We start from the raw sequence: 20,617 nt of genomic DNA on the forward strand, positions 1-20,617 counted from the left end.
ATCTACAAAGGCAAGACACCCGCTGGGTTAGCCTTGTCATTGGACCCACTCGAGTCGCTGCCACTCTGGTCTCGATTCTTCTCTCTCTAACGACGACTCAATCATGTTTGTTGTATGCTTCCTCAAGTACGATTTTTTTCATAAAAGAAATTTTAGAAAAAATAAATGTTGAATCTGTAATCTTTCATGCAAAATTTGGTGAAATTCGCGTTGAAGCACTGTACTTACGAAAATTGCGTGGTGAATTATGGTGTCTATGTGATAATTTTGCATTTTCTCTGTGTTTAATGTTTTCGGGTTTTGAAGCTTTGAATGGGTGAAGGTCGACTGGGTTGAAAGTGCAGGTTGTTTGTTTGATGAAATGCCTGTGAGAGATGTTGTTAGTTAGAACACGATGATTTCGGGTTTGTGGAGATGAGTGGATATGAGGTTTTAACAAAAAGAATAAAAATGATTATTTTAATAAAATAGATAGAAATTTAGATAATCGGTTGGATGGTAATTTTAAAAGTAGTTAGCTAAATTAGCAAAAAGTAGATTTTCGTTGGCTATTGTAGATAAAATTTTACATAATTGGATAGGAGTGCTCTAATTCCCTCTTATTTTCTTTTATTTTCTTTTTGCCTCTTTGTAGCCCTTCATCCTTGTCTTACTCTATTTCTCAGGAAAATAAAAAAATAAGAAATATATATATATATAGTCAAAGGCAAAGTGTTTTGATACTAAATAGAGAGTTAATTAGTGCACAACTGCAAGAATCTTTTATCTACAAGATATTGGTCCGAAGATATTTATGTTAGATATTTTCTGATACGGACAACTGGACAAGGGTGAAGTTCGCCGTTCGCGCGTGGAAAATCAATTTTACTTTTTTCCCTTTTTTACCCCCAAGATATTTATCAAGTAACATGATCCTAGTCGCCCTCTAGGCGCGTGCTCCGTTAGTAGAGACAACAATCCCCGGGTTTGGTTCACACGCCATCTCTGATCGCGTAACCGACCCTCATGACTTGACCTGAGAGAGGTCAGAGATGAGAGAACCAAAACAAGAAAAAAATGTGTGGAGCTCGTTTGGCAAATCGGTTTCTGTTTTTGTTTTTTAGAATTGTTTTCGAGAACAAAAACAAAAAACCGTTTTCTATTTTTTTTTGTTAAAAAAGTGTTTGGCAAACTGTTTTTAAAAACAGTTTTTGAAAATAGAAAACAATGGTTAAAGCGTTTGGACAATTGTTTTCAAAACAGCTTTTACTTATGAAGAAAATAGAAAACTGTTTGGCATTTTTACATATTTTTTTGTTTTCAATTTTTTGTTTTATGAGGCTTCTTCCCTTTTTGTTACTTTTTTTTTTTTCTAAAAAAAAAAATAATAAATAAAAACATGTTAATCGAAGTGAGAATTTTGTAACCTTTAATAATTAGAGGGGCAGTTTATTGGAGACTGTAGGACAATCATCAAAGTCTAATTATAATTTATAACCACAATATTCATACAACAGAGGTCTCCAAGTTTACCATACAATAGTACAAAAAATGAGACCATTACATCAACTGCGTGTCATGGACCTACACTTTCTTGCTTCTCTTAAACCTGATTATCATCACGCCAAAAATGGTCTTTTGAACTTTCATAAGTACATAATGTCTTCCTTCTAAATTGTGCATACTAACTACTAAGAGCCTGTTATGATATATCCTGAGGCCCTGCAAACAAACAAAGACTGTATATCAAAATAGATATGTCTTAGATACAAATGAATAAGCATTTACTTAAAAAGAAGTAATAGCATAAGATAAATGCAAGTATTGATGAGCTGATTAGAGATTCACGTGTAAAGATAAGTAAAAGAAGAAAAAAACATAAAAAAATTGTAATTCAGGAGAAATCTTAACACCTTATACTAATCATGTTGAATTTCATCCAGAATGGTGGGAAGCTTAAACTAGACCAATACATCACTTTAGCACAACCAAGTTCAACTCAAAATTGAAACAAGGTTTACGTACCAAACCACAACTGGAACCTTTTTACTTTAGCAGACTAGTTGTCCACGTTGGAGGATGCCAGCAGAAGGCAAAAGATTCTATGTGCATCAACTGCAAGGCAGTTCAAGATTACAGGTAGCAGAGGAGTTTACCTTTATAACAAGAACACAAACGGGCACTGATCAAAAGGTAGGTTAATGTACAATATAACAACCAAGAGATGCCATTTAAGAGTCCAGCTTACTAATGATCAGGAAAAGGACACCTTATGTTCACAAGAAAGATCCAGAAAGAACCAAAGAATTTATATTAATTATATTGAAATTATAGAGTTTACTGGAAAGGTGGCATTCATGGAGCACGGAAAATAGGCCCTGTTAGAGAGAAAAATCGCAGTTCCCTGTGCATGTCCAGAGGAAAAAAATATGAAAACATTATTAACACAACCCCAAAGATCAAGAAAGCAATAGTTACTTACATATCAACTAAACATTTTTTTTTTTGTAATCTAAAATGACATGGTTATTCAGCTGTAACTGATGTTACATAGCTAACTTGATAGTGGTCAAGTGAAAAAAAAAAAAAAAAAAAATGCATAAGGTAAGTAAAGGTCAAATGGAATGAGACTACACACGAAATCCTCCGCTCAAACCAAAGATGAGGTAAAGCTGATGGTCACAAGCAATGGTAACCACATCCATTTTTAAAGGGAGGACAAGACTTGAATTGAATCCGACGTCGGAAAAACGATTTTAGCAACTATAATCTAATATGTGGCTTTGAGGGCTGGTAAATATTGCAACGATATTTTTGGTAACAAATTGTTTGAACAGAAATAGGGGTCAAATATTCCCAACAAAAGCACAAACAACCCAAAAAACTAATTCCAGTTTAAGGTGGAAAAAATTCCAAACTGAGTCTGGGTTTGGACCTGAGCCAAACATGATGTTACCACGGTAGTATGGGGCAGGGGTTCAATATTTCTTGCTGATTTAAACAAATTTTCAATTAATATCAAAGATACATGAATCCGAAATATAATCTCGACAAACAACTAAACAAATCCTACCAAATCCAATTGGTTCATAACAAAGCTTAAATGAACGCAAAACAAACTCAAATCAATTTTACAACAACTACACTAGTCTGCAGCAGCAAACTGTGAATTCAAACAGCAGCAAACCCAAATAATTTAGACAAACAAACCCACAAAAATCACCATACAGACCACTAACATTGGTAAATCATGAAAAAAAAAAAAAAAAAAAATAGGATAAGGAAAAACACCTTCTTCGATCGAGTAATTGGATGTGAAATCGAAACCCTAGCTGGGAAGCTTCAAGTTAAGAAATTGAAGGGGATTGGGCAGGTGAGCAAGATGTTGAGTGAAGTACTGTTGAATTTGAAGGTGAGTAGGTTGTTGAGGGAATTGAAGGAGATTGGGAATGAAGCGTCAAGCGAGGATGGGAATGAATGAGAAAGGGAAGAGGAAAAAAGGAGAGAAAAAAAAAAGCCCCTAATTATTTGTTCCCAGGAGTCGAACGCTGGACTTGTTTCCCTTGGAGTTACTGTGCACTTAAAATCAGAACGCGTTTCCGTTGTTTTCCGCATAGCTTCGCCCCTGTAGATGAGAATTGTTTTCGGAAACATATATTTATTGTTCTCATATTTTGTGTTTCTTGAGTTTTTGTTTTCACCTATTTTCTGTTTCAAAACAGGTAGCCAAACGGTATGCTATGGTGATGAAATCAATTTTGTTGTTTTGGAAACAGAAAACTGTTTCCAAAACAGGTTGCCAAACAGGCTCGTGTAATCCAGCTCTCTACGCGCACATGTCCACCCCCGACTCCTCCCTCTCCACCGCAGACTCGAGCATGGACCCCGACAACAAGACCCTACCCACCGCCGCCGGTGAGGAGTGCGGCGACGCCAGGATGTGGGAGGCCTTCGAACGGAACTTTCGGCAGGTGCAGAGCGTGCTGGACCAGAACCGAGCGCTGATCCAGCAGGTGAACGAGAACCACCAGTCGAGGGTCGCGGACAACATGGTGAAGAACGTGGCGCTCATCCAAGAGATCAACGGAAACATCTCCAAGGTCGTCTCGCTCTACTCCGACCTCTCCTCCAACTTCTCGTCCCTGTTCCACCAACGCTCCTCCGCCAAAACCGCCAAGACCCAGAGTCCCGATCCCTGAAAATCTTCTAGTAATTCCGATCTCTTTGTTCATATTGTATGCCCCGTATGGTTGGGTTGGAAATTGAGGCGAAATGGGTCCATCTTAAAAAGTGTCTGTTCCATGTTTTTGTGGGTGAGAGTCTGTTTGGAATAAGCGATTCTGTTTTTTCTATGGGTGTGTGTGGTACTCTGGTGTTGAGGTGCTCTAAAGCAGCCCAGCCAATTCAATGTGTGTTCAAATGAATCTGTAATGCTTATTCAGTGTTGTGTTCTGTTTTACAAGGAGGATTACAGTGGAACCATCAACTTTCCTGTTCAATTCACCAACCCAAAAGAGGCTGTTTGCTCATAAATTCTTGCTTATGCGCTGTGTGATGAATAATTGCTCTTGTTTGAAGGTATTGGATCTGATGTCTCACAGTGATAACCTCCACTAAGAAGATCGAGGTGTTCAACTAAGAGAAAGATGTAATGTCGCTTCAAATTGGTTTGTTATTGCATTGAGCTCTTCTTTTAGGTGTTCAAAGGATTTATGTAGCTTTTCCCAACTAGATGGGAATTAGGGTTTTGTCAAGTACTGGAGTCAGCACAATCATGGTTTTTTTTTTGGCAACCCCAATCGCTTTGGAGCATTGCCCTTATACCTATTGTGTGGTTTTACTTCTCCTTGAGCTGCTTATGGATGTAGATACAAAACTCACTCGGAATGTAATTAATAACTAGTTCTTGTATTTGTCATTATTCAAGAGGGAATAGGATGCTCTCAACTTAAAATGGAAAAGAACCATTTATTCCTCGAGATTTTGTTTTGTTGCATTTAACTATGAGGTACCTTTTACTTATCAAAAAAAAAAAACTATGAGGTACCTTTTACCATCGGAGGAACATATTTACCATGCTGCAACAAATACAACATTAAATATGTAAAATAAAACATATGCCATTAAAGAATTAAGTTCTATTAAATGGACGTTTTATAAGAAAGTTTTGGTTTTATTGTTTGCTGTTGAAGGTTAGGGTACTGCCTTTTCTTTTTCTTTTTCTTCATTAGTATTTTATTTTTAAGGAAAAGGGAAAGTAAAGATTCTAACTAATAACTTCAACTTCATGAAGCGTGGTATGATGCGAATCGCTTCTCAATAATTCTGTAAAACAATTAAAATTATGGACCCTTCTGGAGATCCTATTCTGATGCCTAAATTAGATTACGAGGAAAACATCTGCTTAATGCATAAAATATTGAGTTTGAGTTTATGCCTGGGGTATGGGTTTATTTATAGGCAAAGATGTGGCGTCAAACCTAAATTATAATTTCTGCTCCTTGATCTAGAACTGCTGTCAGAGTTCTAATTGGACTTTTGATCATTTATTAGATTTTTGACCTGATCATTTAGTAAACTTCTGATCTACTCTCTTATTTGACTTTTGATCTGATTGGACCTTGAGTCCTATCTCGATTCTACCGGAAATAGGACTATTAATTAAATTATATTTGGACTAAGAGTCCTATCCCAATTCTACAAGGATATGACTGCAAATCGGACTATGACAATTCAATTTAACTTGGAGTAGAGTCCTAATCCAGATCTATTGGAATAAATAATACATGATTTCTTGGGAATAGCTGCTAAGTGTTTATCTCCTAGGATTGGCTTCCCGGGAGTCCTGTTGTCTCCTCCTTGGACCGGGGTTGAGTAGAATTTATTCTCAACAGTTACCCCCAAATTCCCTTATATGAAGCTTGCTTGAATAATGAGAATTCTATGTCTAAGGAAACATGAGCTTTGTTTCCTTCTGAAAACCTGTTCACCTGCAAACATGAGGGTTAAATCTTACCCCCCATTACCTTGTTTTTCCTTAGGGTTTTCTTTCTGCCTAACCCTATCTCCTGGAATGGTTAACTCTTGAAAACCTACAAAATCCGAGGGTTAAATCCGACCCCCTGGCTCTCGGCTAGGACTAATCTGAGAAGCTTTGCTTCCTACTCTCGACAAGGATTGATCCAAGAGGCTTTGCTTCTTGCTCTCGGTAAGGACTGATTAGAGAAGCTTTCTTCTTAGGTTTTGCTTCTTGCTCGTGGCAATGACTGATCTGAAAGGCTTTCTTATTACTCTCGGCAAAGACTGATCCGATAGTCTTTCTTCTTGCCTGAAATTCCCGAGAGTCTTTTCTACATGACCACGGGTAGATTCTATAGTTGCCTCGGCTCTTTCCACCGTGAGCTTCTGCTTCCTCGGTCCACTCTTCTTCATATGTCATCCCGACGATCGATCTCCTGATCTCTTTCGTCTAGCTAAGGACGGTCTCGGGGATAATAATCCCGTGGTTGCTGATAGTCTTGATGATTTCGGGGCCTGTTATTTCTTGATTGGTTTCGTTGCTCTCAAAAAAACCGAATCAGTTTGCCATTCTTTATGAATTTTTCTATTAACAACCTTAAGGTTACGCACTCCTCGATGTAATGACCTACTTGTTTATGAAAATCACAATACTTGTTTACATTCCTGTAAGGATGATTACTTGGTATCTTTGGTGGTTCCCAAAATGTCGAATCTCTTTTGATCTCCATAAGGACTTCTAATATTTCGGCATTGAGACGTGTAAAGTTGTAATCTTTGAACTTCTTTACCGGCCTCTGCTTTTTCCTATCAGCTTTTCTAAATTCTTTCATTTTCTTTTCTGGAGTTGTCTCTTGGGGTAGCCTAGAACTGGCCATAGCCTTCAGCGTCTCTTCTTGATTGATGAATTATTCTGCCTTATCCATTAGGTCCTACAAGGTACTCGGTTGCTTCCGAACCAACTTCTTCATCAAAGGCTCCTCGGTGAAGTTCCCTAATAAATGGCAGCAAAGATCATATCCTTGGTCGAATCTTCGACCGTAACCTTCTCTCGGTTAAACCGGGCCATAAACACCTTAAGACTCTCGTTGCTTTGCTGGTGCAACGATAGCAAATATTTCGAAGGCTTATTCTTTGTCCGAAAACCTAGAAACTCCGTTAGGAATATCTTGGACAACTCCTTGAACTGATCAACAGAATTCGGGGCCAGCTTCCTAAACCAGCCCCGAGCATTCCCCGAAAGAGTAAGGGGGAAGGCTCGACACGCTACTTCATCGGGTGTCCCGTTAAGGTCTAGATGAACTCGAAAATTCTCTAGGTGATCTAGGGGATCTCCGTCTCCAACTTAACTTAGAATTTGGGGTACCTTAAACTTCTCAGGTAGCCGATAGTCTGCTACCCGCCTGGTGAAGGGTGAGTCTGTACCCATTAGAAACTTGTCCACCGCTACGAATCTACTTTTGTCATTTCTTTCCATCTCCATGTACGTCCACTTTCTCTCAAGCTCAGCAATAACCCTGCTCAGATCTCCTGCATCCTCCCTTCAATATCGTTAAGGGTCGGGCCTTCTATTCCTTACTTCTCGAGGATGGGCTGCCCGAAAATTATCTTGTCGGTGCTCAGCCCTATTCATCTCAGGATGGGGCTATCCCGGCCTCCTTTGCAGCAATTCGACATTCCGCTGTGTTAAGGATTCGATATAGGTTTCCAACGTTGCTATGCGATCTTAATCTCCATCGCCCGGGAGAGGGAACGGTAGAGGTTGCGGATTCTTTTGAATAATTGGCTCCATTCGGACTATAGGCTCTCAATTGGTCTGGCTTCTGAAACGTGTGTTCATCATCATGCCGGATCTTCTTTTTCTTTTAGGAGAAACGAATAATCGTAATCGTTTTCCACAGATGTCGCCAAACTGTTACTACAATTTTTGATATGATTTAAATCATCACGTTTTTCTAACCAATTGAATTATAATGCGTTTTAAAAAATGAGAGTTTCCTTCTTCCTAAACGATTGGCTTATAATGTAATTGTGTTTTCATGGTCATAATCTCCTCTAATTAGGTTGGCATGGTGAGCTTATAAAGATATTCATGGATGTTAAGTTTCAATTTGGTTCCTTATAAGTGATTTTAGAAAAGTTTCAAATTGTTTGATCTTTTTAAAGTGATGACGTAAATGTGACCAGCACTTTTCTTTCAGTGTCACAATGCATATATTCTCAATAGAGACTAGAGAGCATACTTGGGTTCTACCCGATCAAACGAATGGAGAATAATTGATGAGACTAAAGCAAAAGATAACAACATTAAAATGTAAGTAACATGGTAATTTAGAGAACTGAAAAAAAGGACTTGGCTTGCAACGAAGAATCAGGGTAAAGAATATCTATAGATGAAACGAAAGAAATTAAAATGCAAGCGCAATTTTCTTTAAAATTAACAGTTTAACACTATGGTAACATGCAACGTATGCCTATATATCTACTGAGTAAGTTCACCACTGTCTGAAATAACAACCCTGCGTTTAGGCGTGCCGCTCTCGCTTCCCTCTGCTTCAATCTTGTAGACAACATCCATCCCAGAAAGCACCTTTCCAAATACAACGTGGCGCCCATCCAACCTTTAAAGAAAACCAAAAGCAGGAATATGAGCAAGAAAGAATTCAAAGTTCTTAGAGATATGGGCTAAGCAACCGATCTACAATTCGCTGAGCCGTAGAATCAAATTCATGCTCCTTACCTGCCATTTCATGGATCCCATGCAAAGTTCAGATGACCATACTACCACATTTATCTAGTTGGAAAGTTGGAAATGTCTAGGACAGGATATTCTTCAAATGGGAAACAATAATAATGTATTATTGTCGACCTAAGCAGCTTCACAACACTGACCTGGATAGGGATCTCTAACAAGTTTGTTATCCGAATTGCTAACAATCTAGACAACAAATGTGAGAGAGCTCTTATAAGACCCACCCGCCCGCCTGAGCATGTCTTGGGCAGCCCGCCCAACTGTTTGGGTAAGTGGGTTCTATAGGGACTTTCATATTTGTTGCCCAGATTGCTAGAATTGCTAGAAATCCGAATCCCATTGACCTTGGACATTTCAAACTTAGCTGGAAAACAAGAATCTGGGATCTCCTGTAATGCCATTCTAGAAGTATGATATAGATTGTCCCAAAAGAGATAATTACCACGTAGTTTTGACAGTCGTAATAAAAAATTGCGATCCATTGGTGTCTGGCCCAGCATTTGCCATTGACAGATTTCCTGTTATTCAAGAGTGAAAAAAAAAAATCCAGATAAATTAGCATTCTTTTTCAGCTTACATTTTTCAGTGTACTTTAGAACCAATCACAATAAACTTCATGGAAGATTTGCAAGGGAGAAACATTTCTGGTGTGAAGGGGGTCTTTAGCTTGCCTGGCCCAGTGTGCTTTAGTTTAAAGTTCTCATCGGCAAACTTTGCACCATAGATTGACTCTCCACCTCGCCCATCACCAAGAGTAAAATCACCTCCCTGGATCATAAAGCTGGGAATTATTCTATGGAATGTGCTCCCTTTGTAATGGAGAGGCTTCCTGCCCTTTCCAATTCCTTTCTCCCCTGAAATGAAAGGGTTCATTGAACTTGAAATGAAACAATGGTAGTAACTCTTATAGGATCATAGAAAGGCACAGTATAGGGAACAAGTAGTTATAGATAGGAAAAATATTATGGAAGCCCCTTGGCCTCTCACCCAGCCACAACATCATTTCTAGCTCCAACTACAGTGGCTAGGCTAGATGAGAGCACAGTTATCCCCCGATTGGGTTCTCACCTAATCATCACCGTGGCTAGGTTACACAACCATGTTTCAGCTAGGCACGACCCAGCCACAACATTTCCAGCTAGGGTGGCTAGGCTCCCCTGACTGGGCTCTCACCCAAAGGTCGCTGTGACTAGGTTACCCAACTATGTCTCAGCTAGGCACGACCTAGCAACTGTTGTGGCTAGGCACAACCCAACCACGGTGGCTGGGCTCTCACCCAGCCACTAGCTGTGTTGTGCCCAGCCACTACCGCAATTGGTCGTGCCTAGCTTTACCTAGCCAACGCAGCTAGGTCATGCCCAGCCATAGCGGTGGCTAGGTAACCTAGCCTTCCTTTTTATTTTCCTTCTCTCTCTTTTTTTTTTTTTTGTATTTTTTTTTTAAATTTTTTTTTTATATGAGCATAATTATATTTTCATATCATTTTTGTTTTTTATATGATGGAAAATTGGATGAAGGTCTCAAATTGAAAATGATCGTAAACTCAAGTTTTAAATTTGCAAAATTAGAAATTAGAGTCTAAAAGTCAAAATAAAGTAAAACACAAGAGGGTTCCATAATATTTTCCCTTACATATATAAGAAGTAGCCTTCATATGATTAAAGATATAAGAAGGCGAATAAAAGTTACTTGGCTACCCGTGCAAAGAGCTCGAAAGTTTTCTGCACAAAGAAAATGTAATGTCAGTAACTTACTTTAGGTGAGAGATCTCAATGGAGACAAGTATAAGCAGTGGCTCCCATTATACTTGGGTACCATACCTGCAGTTTTAGGAACTGTATTACCAAAGAGGCCTATGATTATGCGACCTACAAGCAATAAATGATGATTAATACAATGTTTAAAGAACATTCTTGCAATACGTTTAAAAATGTTGAGACTAAATTCATGCAGCCAATCAACAAAATGCTCTTTCTGAAATTCCACGGTAACAGCTTCTGAAATGGAATTTCAGATAGCTCCATTTGTTTTACTGGACATTTCTTATAACCACATTCATCCATAAAAATATAGAGTAGACGTGTATCGGCGTGTGGAAGATAATATTTTTAGGTTTAATCAATTGCCATTATCATTTACAGAGCCACATCCATCTTTACTTGTAAAGATTTCACTCTCTGGGATTGAATTATGTCTTCAAATGTCATGAAAAACACAACCAACTACCCTATCCAGCTATCCTAACAGCTTCAAACACAAAAGAAACTAAAAAATAAGATTTCACAGCGAAATAAAATGCCAGACAAAGGAATGTAAAGAGAGAATCCTTTGGAAAAGTGAACGTGATACTAAGAAAAATAAAACTCAGCTTAACCAGTTGCTGCCTTCTTGAGATGTTTAGTCCAGTTAAACTAATGAACTACTTAACCTTGTGTACATGGGTTGCGCCCCTGCGCTTTTTTGAGATTGATTTACTTATAAAAAAATTATGAACTACTAAAATGTGTAAATTCATAAACATGACATAAAAATCATGGTCACAGAAGCATAGCATAAAGAATGAGGTAAACATTTTCCTGAACAAATAAATACAAAATTAGCTTTCACTTATATACACACAAAAAAATAAAAAATAAAAAATAAAAAAAATAACAGCAATGCTGCAATAGAGTATCTTCAAAGGCATCACAAACCACTTTCAATGTCATTTCATATGCAGAAGTCAATAGCATATCCAATTTGCTATTTTCATGGTGGATATTTTTTGTGAATACAAGTTTTTTTTCTTTCAAGAAAACAAAACCCTCCAACCAATGCAGTAACCATTTCCACTTCACCAAAGAATCAAATCTGACGACATAACGGCATCATATTTGCAGAATAGAGATATTGCACAGTATCAAATCCATCCCATATAAAAAGAATCATCCCGGGACAAAACAGTAAAGGCTTACTGGCTTACACATATAATTTGTTCACAAGTGAAAATGATTCCAAATTCCAAATCTGTGGTACTAAACAAAGCACAACAAATGGTCAAACAATGACCCACGAAGGCCATACCCATATGTTTTTCACCAATTTTAATATCGAAGAAAACTTTGATGGTCACTTCCTCCAGATCCTCCTCCAACTTGTTTTTCTGATTCACATACTCAAACCAAATAGATATTTTTAACCACCCAAAAAAAAAAAACAAAGCAGGAAAAAATAATTCATAACTGTTTGTTTGAACAGCAAAAAGATGGCCTCCAAACCTCGTGGGGCTGACTTCTGATAACACTTTCCTCAGATGAGACTCCGGCATCGCTTAATCTATTCTGAAATTTAATCCCAAAACAAACATGAAAAAAAAAAAAAAAAAATTACGGCTTTAGTTTCATTACCCTGAAAATTTAGATAAAACGATGGAAGTACCTGAATGATAGCTAGGGTTCCGAACAGAATCAGGACCCAGAAAAGAGCTACCGACACCAACTTTGTTGTGGTGGCCATGTCTTCAGCTTCTTTTAGCTCCGACCACGCCTCCGTTTCTGGTATGCTACGATATTGGACAGTGTTTTTGGGCTTTTTATTTCCAAAATCACATTGAGCTCCATGTGCACCGAGTGGCTGCTGAGTAAATAGAGATATGACTCTGACCACATGGATTGTGGTAAGGTGGATTTTAGCTAGTTTTAATGGGTGATTTTTGTATAATTTTTTTATATAATTTTCATACAATTAAACACATCGATAAAATTTATGCATGAATTTCATCGATGTGTTTTAATTGTGTGGAAGTTATAAAAAAAATTGTAAAATTGTCATTTTTCGCTAGTTTTAAATTATGTCTTGAAGTGATAATGTATCACACATCGAGTAAATATTCTGATTGTCAATATTATTTTAAATTATCAATTGGGTCAATTTTTCTTGTAAACCATAAAAAATTATTAATGTCCCAATGACAAAACATACTCTTAATAAATCAAAAAAAAAAAAATCTAACAATTTAAAAAATCAATAAAAACAAATTAAGGTTGCTGAACTACTCCAAGCGGTTCAGGGTGGTCGATCGCCCCATTAGTTTGGGAGTGGTTTTTGAACCACTATTTCTTTTATTTTTAAATATTTTTTTATTTTATTTTTCAAATTTATAGGGATTTTTTTTTTTCGTCTTAATTTTTGAAACAATAGCTCTTCTGTATTATTGCCAAGAAACATATTCGTCTTATTGAAAATGTTTTAGGGTCATTTTTGTTTTTGTCACACATGCTCCGATTGCATACTTAATGCTGAATTTTAGAGTTTTTATGATCATTATATTTATGGTCCAAATGGATTATTGGTTAAGTGATATTTTAAACTCATTATGTATCCCACACAAGATATTTTTCAAAACTCAGCTTGTCCCTTTAACTTCCTTTATTGAGATTGATCTTTTAGATATTTTGAACAAAATTATATTCTTTATTGATAAAATCAATCAATCAAACAGGATATTTAATTTAGATCTTTTAGATATTTAATTTATATTTAAAATACGTAATGTATTATCTTAGTATCTAGTATAGTGTTGGTTTTTTTTCATTTTAATTTGTCGTCATTATTCTGAAATGCCATGTATTAATATTGGATCAAGATTCATTCTTTCAATTTCCTTGAAATTGAACAGGCAAATAAAATTTTAAATATTTAATAATGTATATATTACTAAGTCATTTAAAATGTTGCCACATCTGTATAACGTTTCCTACTCCATTATTATCAAATGCTTTGATCACTTCATTAATTTTAAACTTTGTCTCTACAACCTCTTTAATAAAAATTAAAATAGCAATTTTAACTGCTATAATGGTCTCAGATATTTTATTTTATTTTTAAAAAATATTTGTTATTTCAGTAATAAGAGTAATGCTCGAAATCACACTTATAATTTACCATTATTCAACCTTATTGATTGCCAATTAGCGTTTATACTAGCATTGTCCCAAAAAAAAAAAAAAAAAGTAATGTTACTTTTTACATAAATTTAACACCGATCAACGTAACATGTTTTAAATAGTTAATATAGAAATATATATATATATATATATATATATAATGCTTCGTTTGTTTGGAAAAATGATTTAAAAACCGTAAATCGTTTTCTGAATTTAAATTATTCATTATTGCACGCACGTTTGTGGGAATCCGGCACCGCTGGGCATTAAAGTTTCTTTAGAATCTGAATGTACTAGGCCAGATTCTAGCAAAACTGGCCGAAATCTGGCCATTGCCACCAGAGTTTTGTCAGGCAGTGACGGAATCTCGTCATCAATATTTTTTATCGTTAATAATTTTTTCGAATGAGCTAAACTCTATAAAATATTTTAAAATAAATTACTTAATTTTTTTTTAAAAAAAAAAAATCGTTAAAAATATTTTACAAAAAACAATTAGTTTAAATTAAAACAAAGCAAACGTAAGATAAAAACGCGGCATGCATTACTCTCGTAACAATCACACCAAAAAGTTTACTATAAGTCAAATCACTCAAAGATTTTGCTAATCCACATTTATTTGTGTCATCATCCTTTTTTTAGTTAACGATTTTTTATTTTTTATTTAATTTTTTTTTTTATGAATATGTTAATTGTTAACGAAGATCGAAAAGAAGCGGAACATAAAAAAGAAGAAAGTTCTAACAAATACGAGAAGCCTACGGGAGCGATGAATGGTCGTGTCCCTGTCGGTCACGCCCAACGATCCACCTTCAAACACTCCCATATTATAGGCCACCTCAACACTCTCGCACTCTCTCTCTCCTTGACCTTTGCAAATTGCAATCCTCGAACCCCGTCCCCATTGACAAACCAAGAACACAGACAATCTATTGAAAAAACAAAAAAAGAGAGAGAAAGAATTGTCGGGTTGAAAAGAAATGGCGAGCTACGAGTACAAGGTGTTGGGGATCAGCAGGAAGTTCAAGATGGGCGAGGTGGGTCCGCCGGCCGACGTGAAGGAAGCGTACTCGAGGTTCGCCGGGGGTGGGGATCACATGTCCGTCGATCAGCTCCGTCGGTTCCTGGTGGAGCACCAGGGAGAGGTGGGCTGCTCCGCGTCCGATGCGGAACGCTTTGTAGAGAAGGTTCTGCAAGGGCGTCACGACGCGAAGCAAGGCCTCTCCCTCCCCGATTTCTTCCATTTCCTGTTTCTTGATGATCTGAACGGCCCCATCAAATCCGAGGTTAACTCTCGCCCCGTTTGAAATCCCCTTTCCCTTTCCCTTTCCCTTTCCCTTTCCTTTGGAATTTTTTTTAATGATTGAAAAATAAGATTGATATGATATAAAGTTGAAATAATTTATATGAAAAAGTGAGAAAAATTTGTATTGTAGTGAGTTTTTTATTTAAAAAGTAATAAAAAAAGTGTTGATGTGATATAAAAAGTAAAAAAAGTAAGAATGTTTTGAAATTGATATTTTTTGAGAGAAGTGAGGGGAAGGGAAGGGAAGGGAAGGGAAGGGAAGGGGAGGAGAGGGGAAGGGGGATTTCAAACGGAGCCTCTCTCTCTCTGTGTCACGCCATGTTCGTCTGTTTGGTCAACGAGAAACTGTAGGAAAATAAATTAAATATAGGAGTGCTTGTTTTTAATTACTTTACGGAAACAAAAACATTGCATATAATGTGGTTGATCAATGATCTGGTTTAATGAGTTTATTTTTTTCTTGGAAATATCGTCGCACAACGTTATTATTATAATCATTTTTCTTGTTTTCCTCTGTTCTGTCTAGTTTTCTTAGCAACAAAGTGGAAGCAAAAATGATCAATAAAGATAGAAATTGTCATTTTTTGTTTTTTTGCGGGTGAATAATTAGAATCAAAATATTTCTCATGCTACGGACAATTAAATGGTGTCTAGCAATATGTAAATTTGCGTCCTTTATGACAAGAACTCATTTGGGATACTAACCAAAAATAAATAAATAAAGAAAATAACTCCATTTTTTTTTTTTGATAAGTAATAAAGAAAATAACTCCTAAATTGTAACAACATAGTAATGTTAGAAATTACTCTTTTATCTCACCTTACTACTTGATAGTGTCAATCAACCCTATTATTTTTTAACCAGGACTATTCAAAGGGTTGATTGGTGCAGAGTAGGATAAGCGTGGGATAAAAATGTGGTTTTTAGCATTACTTAACAACTTATCGTGCGTATTCTTGGACATGAATTTATTGATACGAATGTGTAATTCCCTTTGTTAGATTAGTCATTTACCTTTCTTAATTTGAAGTACTCTTATAGAGGGACTACTTTAGGTTAGTTCTTGACAAAGTATATGTGATTACAGGTACACCATGATATGACTGCTCCATTGTCACATTATTTCATATATACAGGGCACAATTCCTACCTGACTGGGAATCAACTCAGCGGTGATTGCAGCGATGCTCCAATCATAAAGGCGCTGCAGAGAGGTGTGAGAGTAATTGAACTTGATTTATGGCCAAATTCTACAAAAGATGATGTTCTTGTCCTTCATGGAAGGTACAAGCAGATTCTCAAATCCACCTCAACTAGCAATGTGATTGTTTTCTGTATGGACCCAATGGCATGTGAAAGGAATTCCTTATAGAATAACATGTTGTTTTCATTGATGTTGTTATAATAGTTTTCTATGTATAATATATCTCATTGATTCCCATATCTATCTTATTTTTCCACACCATTGTCTGAATCACTGCAGGACCCTGACCACTCCTGTGAAGCTCATAAAATGTTTGAAGTCCATTAAAGAGTTTGCTTTTGTCAAATCTTCCTACCCTGTCATCATAACTTTAGAAGACCACCTTACCCCTGACCTTCAGGCCAAAGTTGCAGAGGTTTGCCTTTCCTTTTTCCTCTTTTTTTCTTTTGCACTGATATTTAAATTCGAGGTGTTTCTTTTATGTGACCTCAAATCATTTTGCATGTAGATGCTCACTCAAACATTTGGAGAAATGCTGCATTATCCCCAGGGAGATTGCTTAGCTGAATTCCCTTCACCAGAATCATTGAAACATCGAATTATCATTTCTACTAAACCACCAAAAGAGTACCTTGAGGAGTCTAAGCAAATCAAAGATAAGGGAAGTATTTTGAATAGTGGAAAGGAATCATCTGAAGAAGATGCATCAGGAAAGGACACATCAGACCCTACGGCTGAGCCAGAAGAGGAGGAGAGAGTGAGCTAAAATATTATATATATATATATATATATATTCGCATTTTGATTCCCAAAGTGTGCCTATTTACGTTAACTCTTTTGGTGGATGACAGAGTGACAGCGATCAAGATGATGAAGACATTAATGTTTGTGATAGAAAATCAAGCCAGCAAGGGGCACCAGAATACAAACGCTTGATTACAATCCATGCTGGGAAACCAAAGGGTGGTCTAAAGGATGCATTAAAAGTTGTAGCTAACAAAGTTAGACGCGTTAGTTTGAGTGAGCAGGCACTTGAGAAGGCTGCCACAAATCATGGAACTGATGTTGTAAGGTATCTATTTAACTTAATTGGTGGTGGATAGTTGCAAGACATTTTAGCATTCTTAATGTCTACATTATCACCTGGATGATTCATTCTGATATCGGCTCTCATGCTTTCTAGGTTCACACAGAAAAATGTGCTGAGAGTATACCCTAAAGGGACACGTGTCACCTCCTCTAATTACAAGCCACTTGTTGGGTGGATGCATGGGGCTCAGATGGTTGCATTTAATATGCAGGTTAGGTTCAAGTTTTGTATTCAAATGATTATGAAAGCATAATTTTTCTGTATGTTTTATTGTGTGGATTGAATGAAGACAACTTTGTGAAGCATATGTGTGAACTCCGTAATTTCTGCTCAATCTATATATATATATATATATATATTAGCATGGATGCATTTGAGAACAAATATGCCGTAACAAGATTTTCCATTTTGTTCAATTTCCTTTATCACATTGCTTTCATGCCATACGAGGGCCTTTTCTTTTCCTTCTCACTTGAGCTTTATTATCTATGCCAAAAATCAAATCAAGACACAGCTGGGAAAGATTTCTTCTCTTCTGTCTTGTCAAGTCATTTGTTGAAGTTAATGCTATTTTAAAAATGCATGAGAAAAACTATCATGCAAAACAGGAAAGATGGTAAAGAAGAGGAGAATAAATGGGTTTGATATCTCATAAAGAAGGCTTTTGGAAGGGAAATTTTAAGTCATAAAATGATTGGTCACCATTTTAAATTTCAAGTCAATATAAGTCAAAGATGCTTCTTTGATCATGCATTGAGGATGTTCCAATTAGTTGTCTGCTTTTTCTCTATAATGCTGTTCAGAATGAAAGTATTCAATACGTTTGAGAATCATCTCATCTACTAGAAAATTTGTATTAACATGCGAGTTTTCCTTTACCAGGGATATGGCAAATCACTTTGGTTGATGCAGGGGATGTTTAGAGCCAATGGAGGGTGTGGTTATGTGAAAAAACCTGATTTTCTGATGCAGAAGGGTCCACGTAATGAGGTATTTGATCCCAAAAGAACCTTGCTAGTGAGGAAGACATTAAAGGTGAGAATATCTCTGCTTAGAAGTAAATGTGATTAGTTTGATGGCCTCTTCTTAAAGCATCGATTTTGATTTTTAGGTGAATGTATATATGGGAAATGGATGGCACTTGGATTTTAGCCAAACACACTTTGACTCATTCTCTCCACCAGACTTCTATACAAAGGTTAGTTTGATTGTTCAGGAAATATTGCCTCAAGACGAATATCAATCTCCAATACATTTTAGTTCCCTTTGCATAATTGCATAAAGTGATTACATTTGTCAAATGAATCTCTGTACCTTTGTCATGGACTTGAAACTTGGTGTGGCTGTGTGTATGTGCCAATGCCCTTAAACTTATGGGAATCACAATTTGTCTGACACTCTTCAAATATGCAGTACATTTATACTGACAGTTCTTTATTGCAGCTCCGCATTGTTGGGGTGCCAACTGATGCTGCCAAGAAGAAAACAAGGATAATTGAGGATGATTGGGCTCCTTTTTGGGATGAAGAATTCAAATTCCCTTTGACAGTTCCCGAGCTTGCCCTGCTTCGGATTGAGGTACGAGAGTATGATAGGTCTGAGAAGGATGACTTCGGTGGGCAGACATGTTTGCCTGTCTCGGAACTGAGACCTGGGATACGTGCCGTCCCACTCTATGACGAAAAGGGACAGAAACTACAACATGTAAAGCTTCTAATGCAGTTTCAGTTTGTGTAGGCTTTATGATATATGTTCCTGCCATTGTGTCCATATTCCATCTTTTACAAGGTTTTTGTGCTACAACCAACGGGTGTATACAGATGGACCATTTGTAATTAGCTAAAAGAGAACACTGTTTTAATCCCCAATCGTTGTTTTGCTTTTACTTTGTTTTCCATTGAATATATAATGAGAAAGAGAAATGCTTGATACCACACGCCCCATCTTACTCCCGTTCTAATGGGCTGGCATTGTATTGTCCATCAAGTCTTAGGATCAGTCTTTATTAAAAAATAAAATAAAATCGAGAGTTGATAAACGCTGCGACGTCAATCTAGGAGGATGAAGTTGTGGTTTATAACAAGCATTATTTGGAAGAAATTCTTTCAATTTAATTTATTAAATTGGCGTATGTCCTTAAAATATAAACTAAAAAACATAAAATAAAAACGTTAATAAACATGGACATTATTTGCAAGTCTTTAAAATATATGCTTATTATCTGTACTTCAATTTTAAATTAAAGTTGATAAATAACGAGTGTATATAAAAAACCTGCACAGAATATGTGCCAATCAATAATATTGACTCTGTTATTCATGTATTTTTGGGTTTTTTTTTTTTATTTGAAAAAAATATTATGATATGACATAAAGATAAAAATAATTTTTTGTGTTTTAGGTTGTTTGTTAATATTTTTGTTATAAGAACATAAAATAAAACAATAAATTTAACAAAGAGAGCCAATAACTTTATTAAGCTCATAATATACAAGTTTTGATGGTGCATATTCGTTTGGAATATGCCGCCAAGACATGATTGCAAATTCAATCGATCGAAAGCCACCGACTTTACAAAGAATCTAGCTGTGAGAAGATGATGGAACTTGCTGGGAGAATTGAAGGATGCGTGTATTGGGAGAATTGAAGGATGCGTGTTCTATTATATCTTTATCTTAGACTTTGCTCTCAATTTATTCTGTAGGGTCTTTTGATTTTGATACTCTTGCATTCTTTGCCCTAACCAAATCATGCCTCATAACTACTAAACCTACTTAGCTTTGTTTTTGTATTTTTTTATTGTAAGTCGATAGGGAAAATGTTACAAATGGGGTCTTTCCCATTAATCCGAATTAAAGAGAGAATTGGTGACCAAGTGAGAATGCTTCTAAACACAAGGTTGGAAGCAACTCATCGAGCTAAACAATGTGCACGGTAATTGTTGGGGAATAATCATCCTCAAATCCCAAGTGGGCTCATGAGCGAGTTGGGCTTAACCAAGCCTACCAATTATACGGGTTACATGGCTAAATACTACCAGGTGTACTCAGCCACGCTCGGATGATGTACTGACCCTTTGGACAGAGAGACACATCCAAGCACCTAAGCTAATCTCAACCTCCAAGATCAGTGAGGCTGTATTAAGGATATCTCGGTATAGAAGAAGGTAAGATACACTTACCACCAATAGGAATGAGGAGCCCAAGACAGATGACTTCCTATATTTATTGAAGTATCTAGTATTTATTAGTATCTTTAGCATTTATTGACCGGCATACTCAATGTCAAATCGGGTTAAATACCTGACAAGCCGTCGAGGTCAAGCGACTTGCCTACACCCAGA

General features: G+C 36.6%; 3 protein-coding genes and 1 long non-coding RNA gene across 5 annotated transcripts; 2 read left to right on the forward strand and 2 right to left on the reverse strand.

Moving 5' to 3' along the window:
* Positions 1–1,447: 1,447 nt before the first annotated feature.
* On the reverse strand, positions 1,448–3,599 carry LOC133864653 (uncharacterized). 2 transcript variants are annotated; one of them, XR_009899542.1, is made up of 4 exons: positions 3,271–3,599; positions 2,321–2,383; positions 2,005–2,135; positions 1,448–1,701 (listed from the first exon to the last, which is right to left on the reverse strand). It is a non-coding gene; the product is annotated as an uncharacterized LOC133864653 (long non-coding RNA). The 2 variants fall into 2 exon arrangements; XR_009899541.1 differs by lacking the exon at positions 2,321–2,383.
* Positions 3,600–3,796: 197 nt separating this feature from the next.
* On the forward strand, positions 3,797–4,478 carry LOC133863641 (protein EARLY FLOWERING 4). Its single transcript, XM_062299679.1, has one exon. It carries the CDS (start codon positions 3,816–3,818, stop codon positions 4,176–4,178), a length of 363 nt encoding a protein of 120 aa, XP_062155663.1. The 5' UTR covers positions 3,797–3,815; the 3' UTR covers positions 4,179–4,478.
* Positions 4,479–8,304: 3,826 nt separating this feature from the next.
* LOC133862793 (peptidyl-prolyl cis-trans isomerase CYP19-4-like) lies at positions 8,305–12,364 on the reverse strand. The gene is made up of 8 exons (XM_062298666.1): positions 12,167–12,364; positions 12,007–12,069; positions 11,813–11,891; positions 10,570–10,617; positions 10,447–10,470; positions 9,421–9,603; positions 9,192–9,267; positions 8,305–8,618 (listed from the first exon to the last, which is right to left on the reverse strand). The coding sequence occupies exons 1-8, from the start codon at positions 12,242–12,244 to the stop codon at positions 8,480–8,482; spliced, it is 690 nt and encodes a 229-aa protein (XP_062154650.1). The 5' UTR covers positions 12,245–12,364; the 3' UTR covers positions 8,305–8,479.
* A 2,061-nt stretch (positions 12,365–14,425) lies between these two features.
* Positions 14,426–19,209, forward strand: LOC133862792 (phosphoinositide phospholipase C 6-like). The gene is made up of 9 exons (XM_062298665.1): positions 14,426–14,960; positions 16,069–16,265; positions 16,465–16,600; positions 16,694–16,942; positions 17,037–17,257; positions 17,369–17,486; positions 18,158–18,310; positions 18,387–18,473; positions 18,719–19,209. Exons 1-9 carry the CDS (start codon positions 14,655–14,657, stop codon positions 19,010–19,012), a joined length of 1,761 nt encoding a protein of 586 aa, XP_062154649.1. The 5' UTR covers positions 14,426–14,654; the 3' UTR covers positions 19,013–19,209.
* The last annotated feature ends 1,408 nt before the right edge of the window (positions 19,210–20,617 follow it).

This window comes from Alnus glutinosa, chromosome 3, assembly GCF_958979055.1.
Source record: "Alnus glutinosa chromosome 3, dhAlnGlut1.1, whole genome shotgun sequence".
In the NCBI taxonomy this organism is placed as follows: Eukaryota; Viridiplantae; Streptophyta; class Magnoliopsida; order Fagales; family Betulaceae; genus Alnus; species Alnus glutinosa.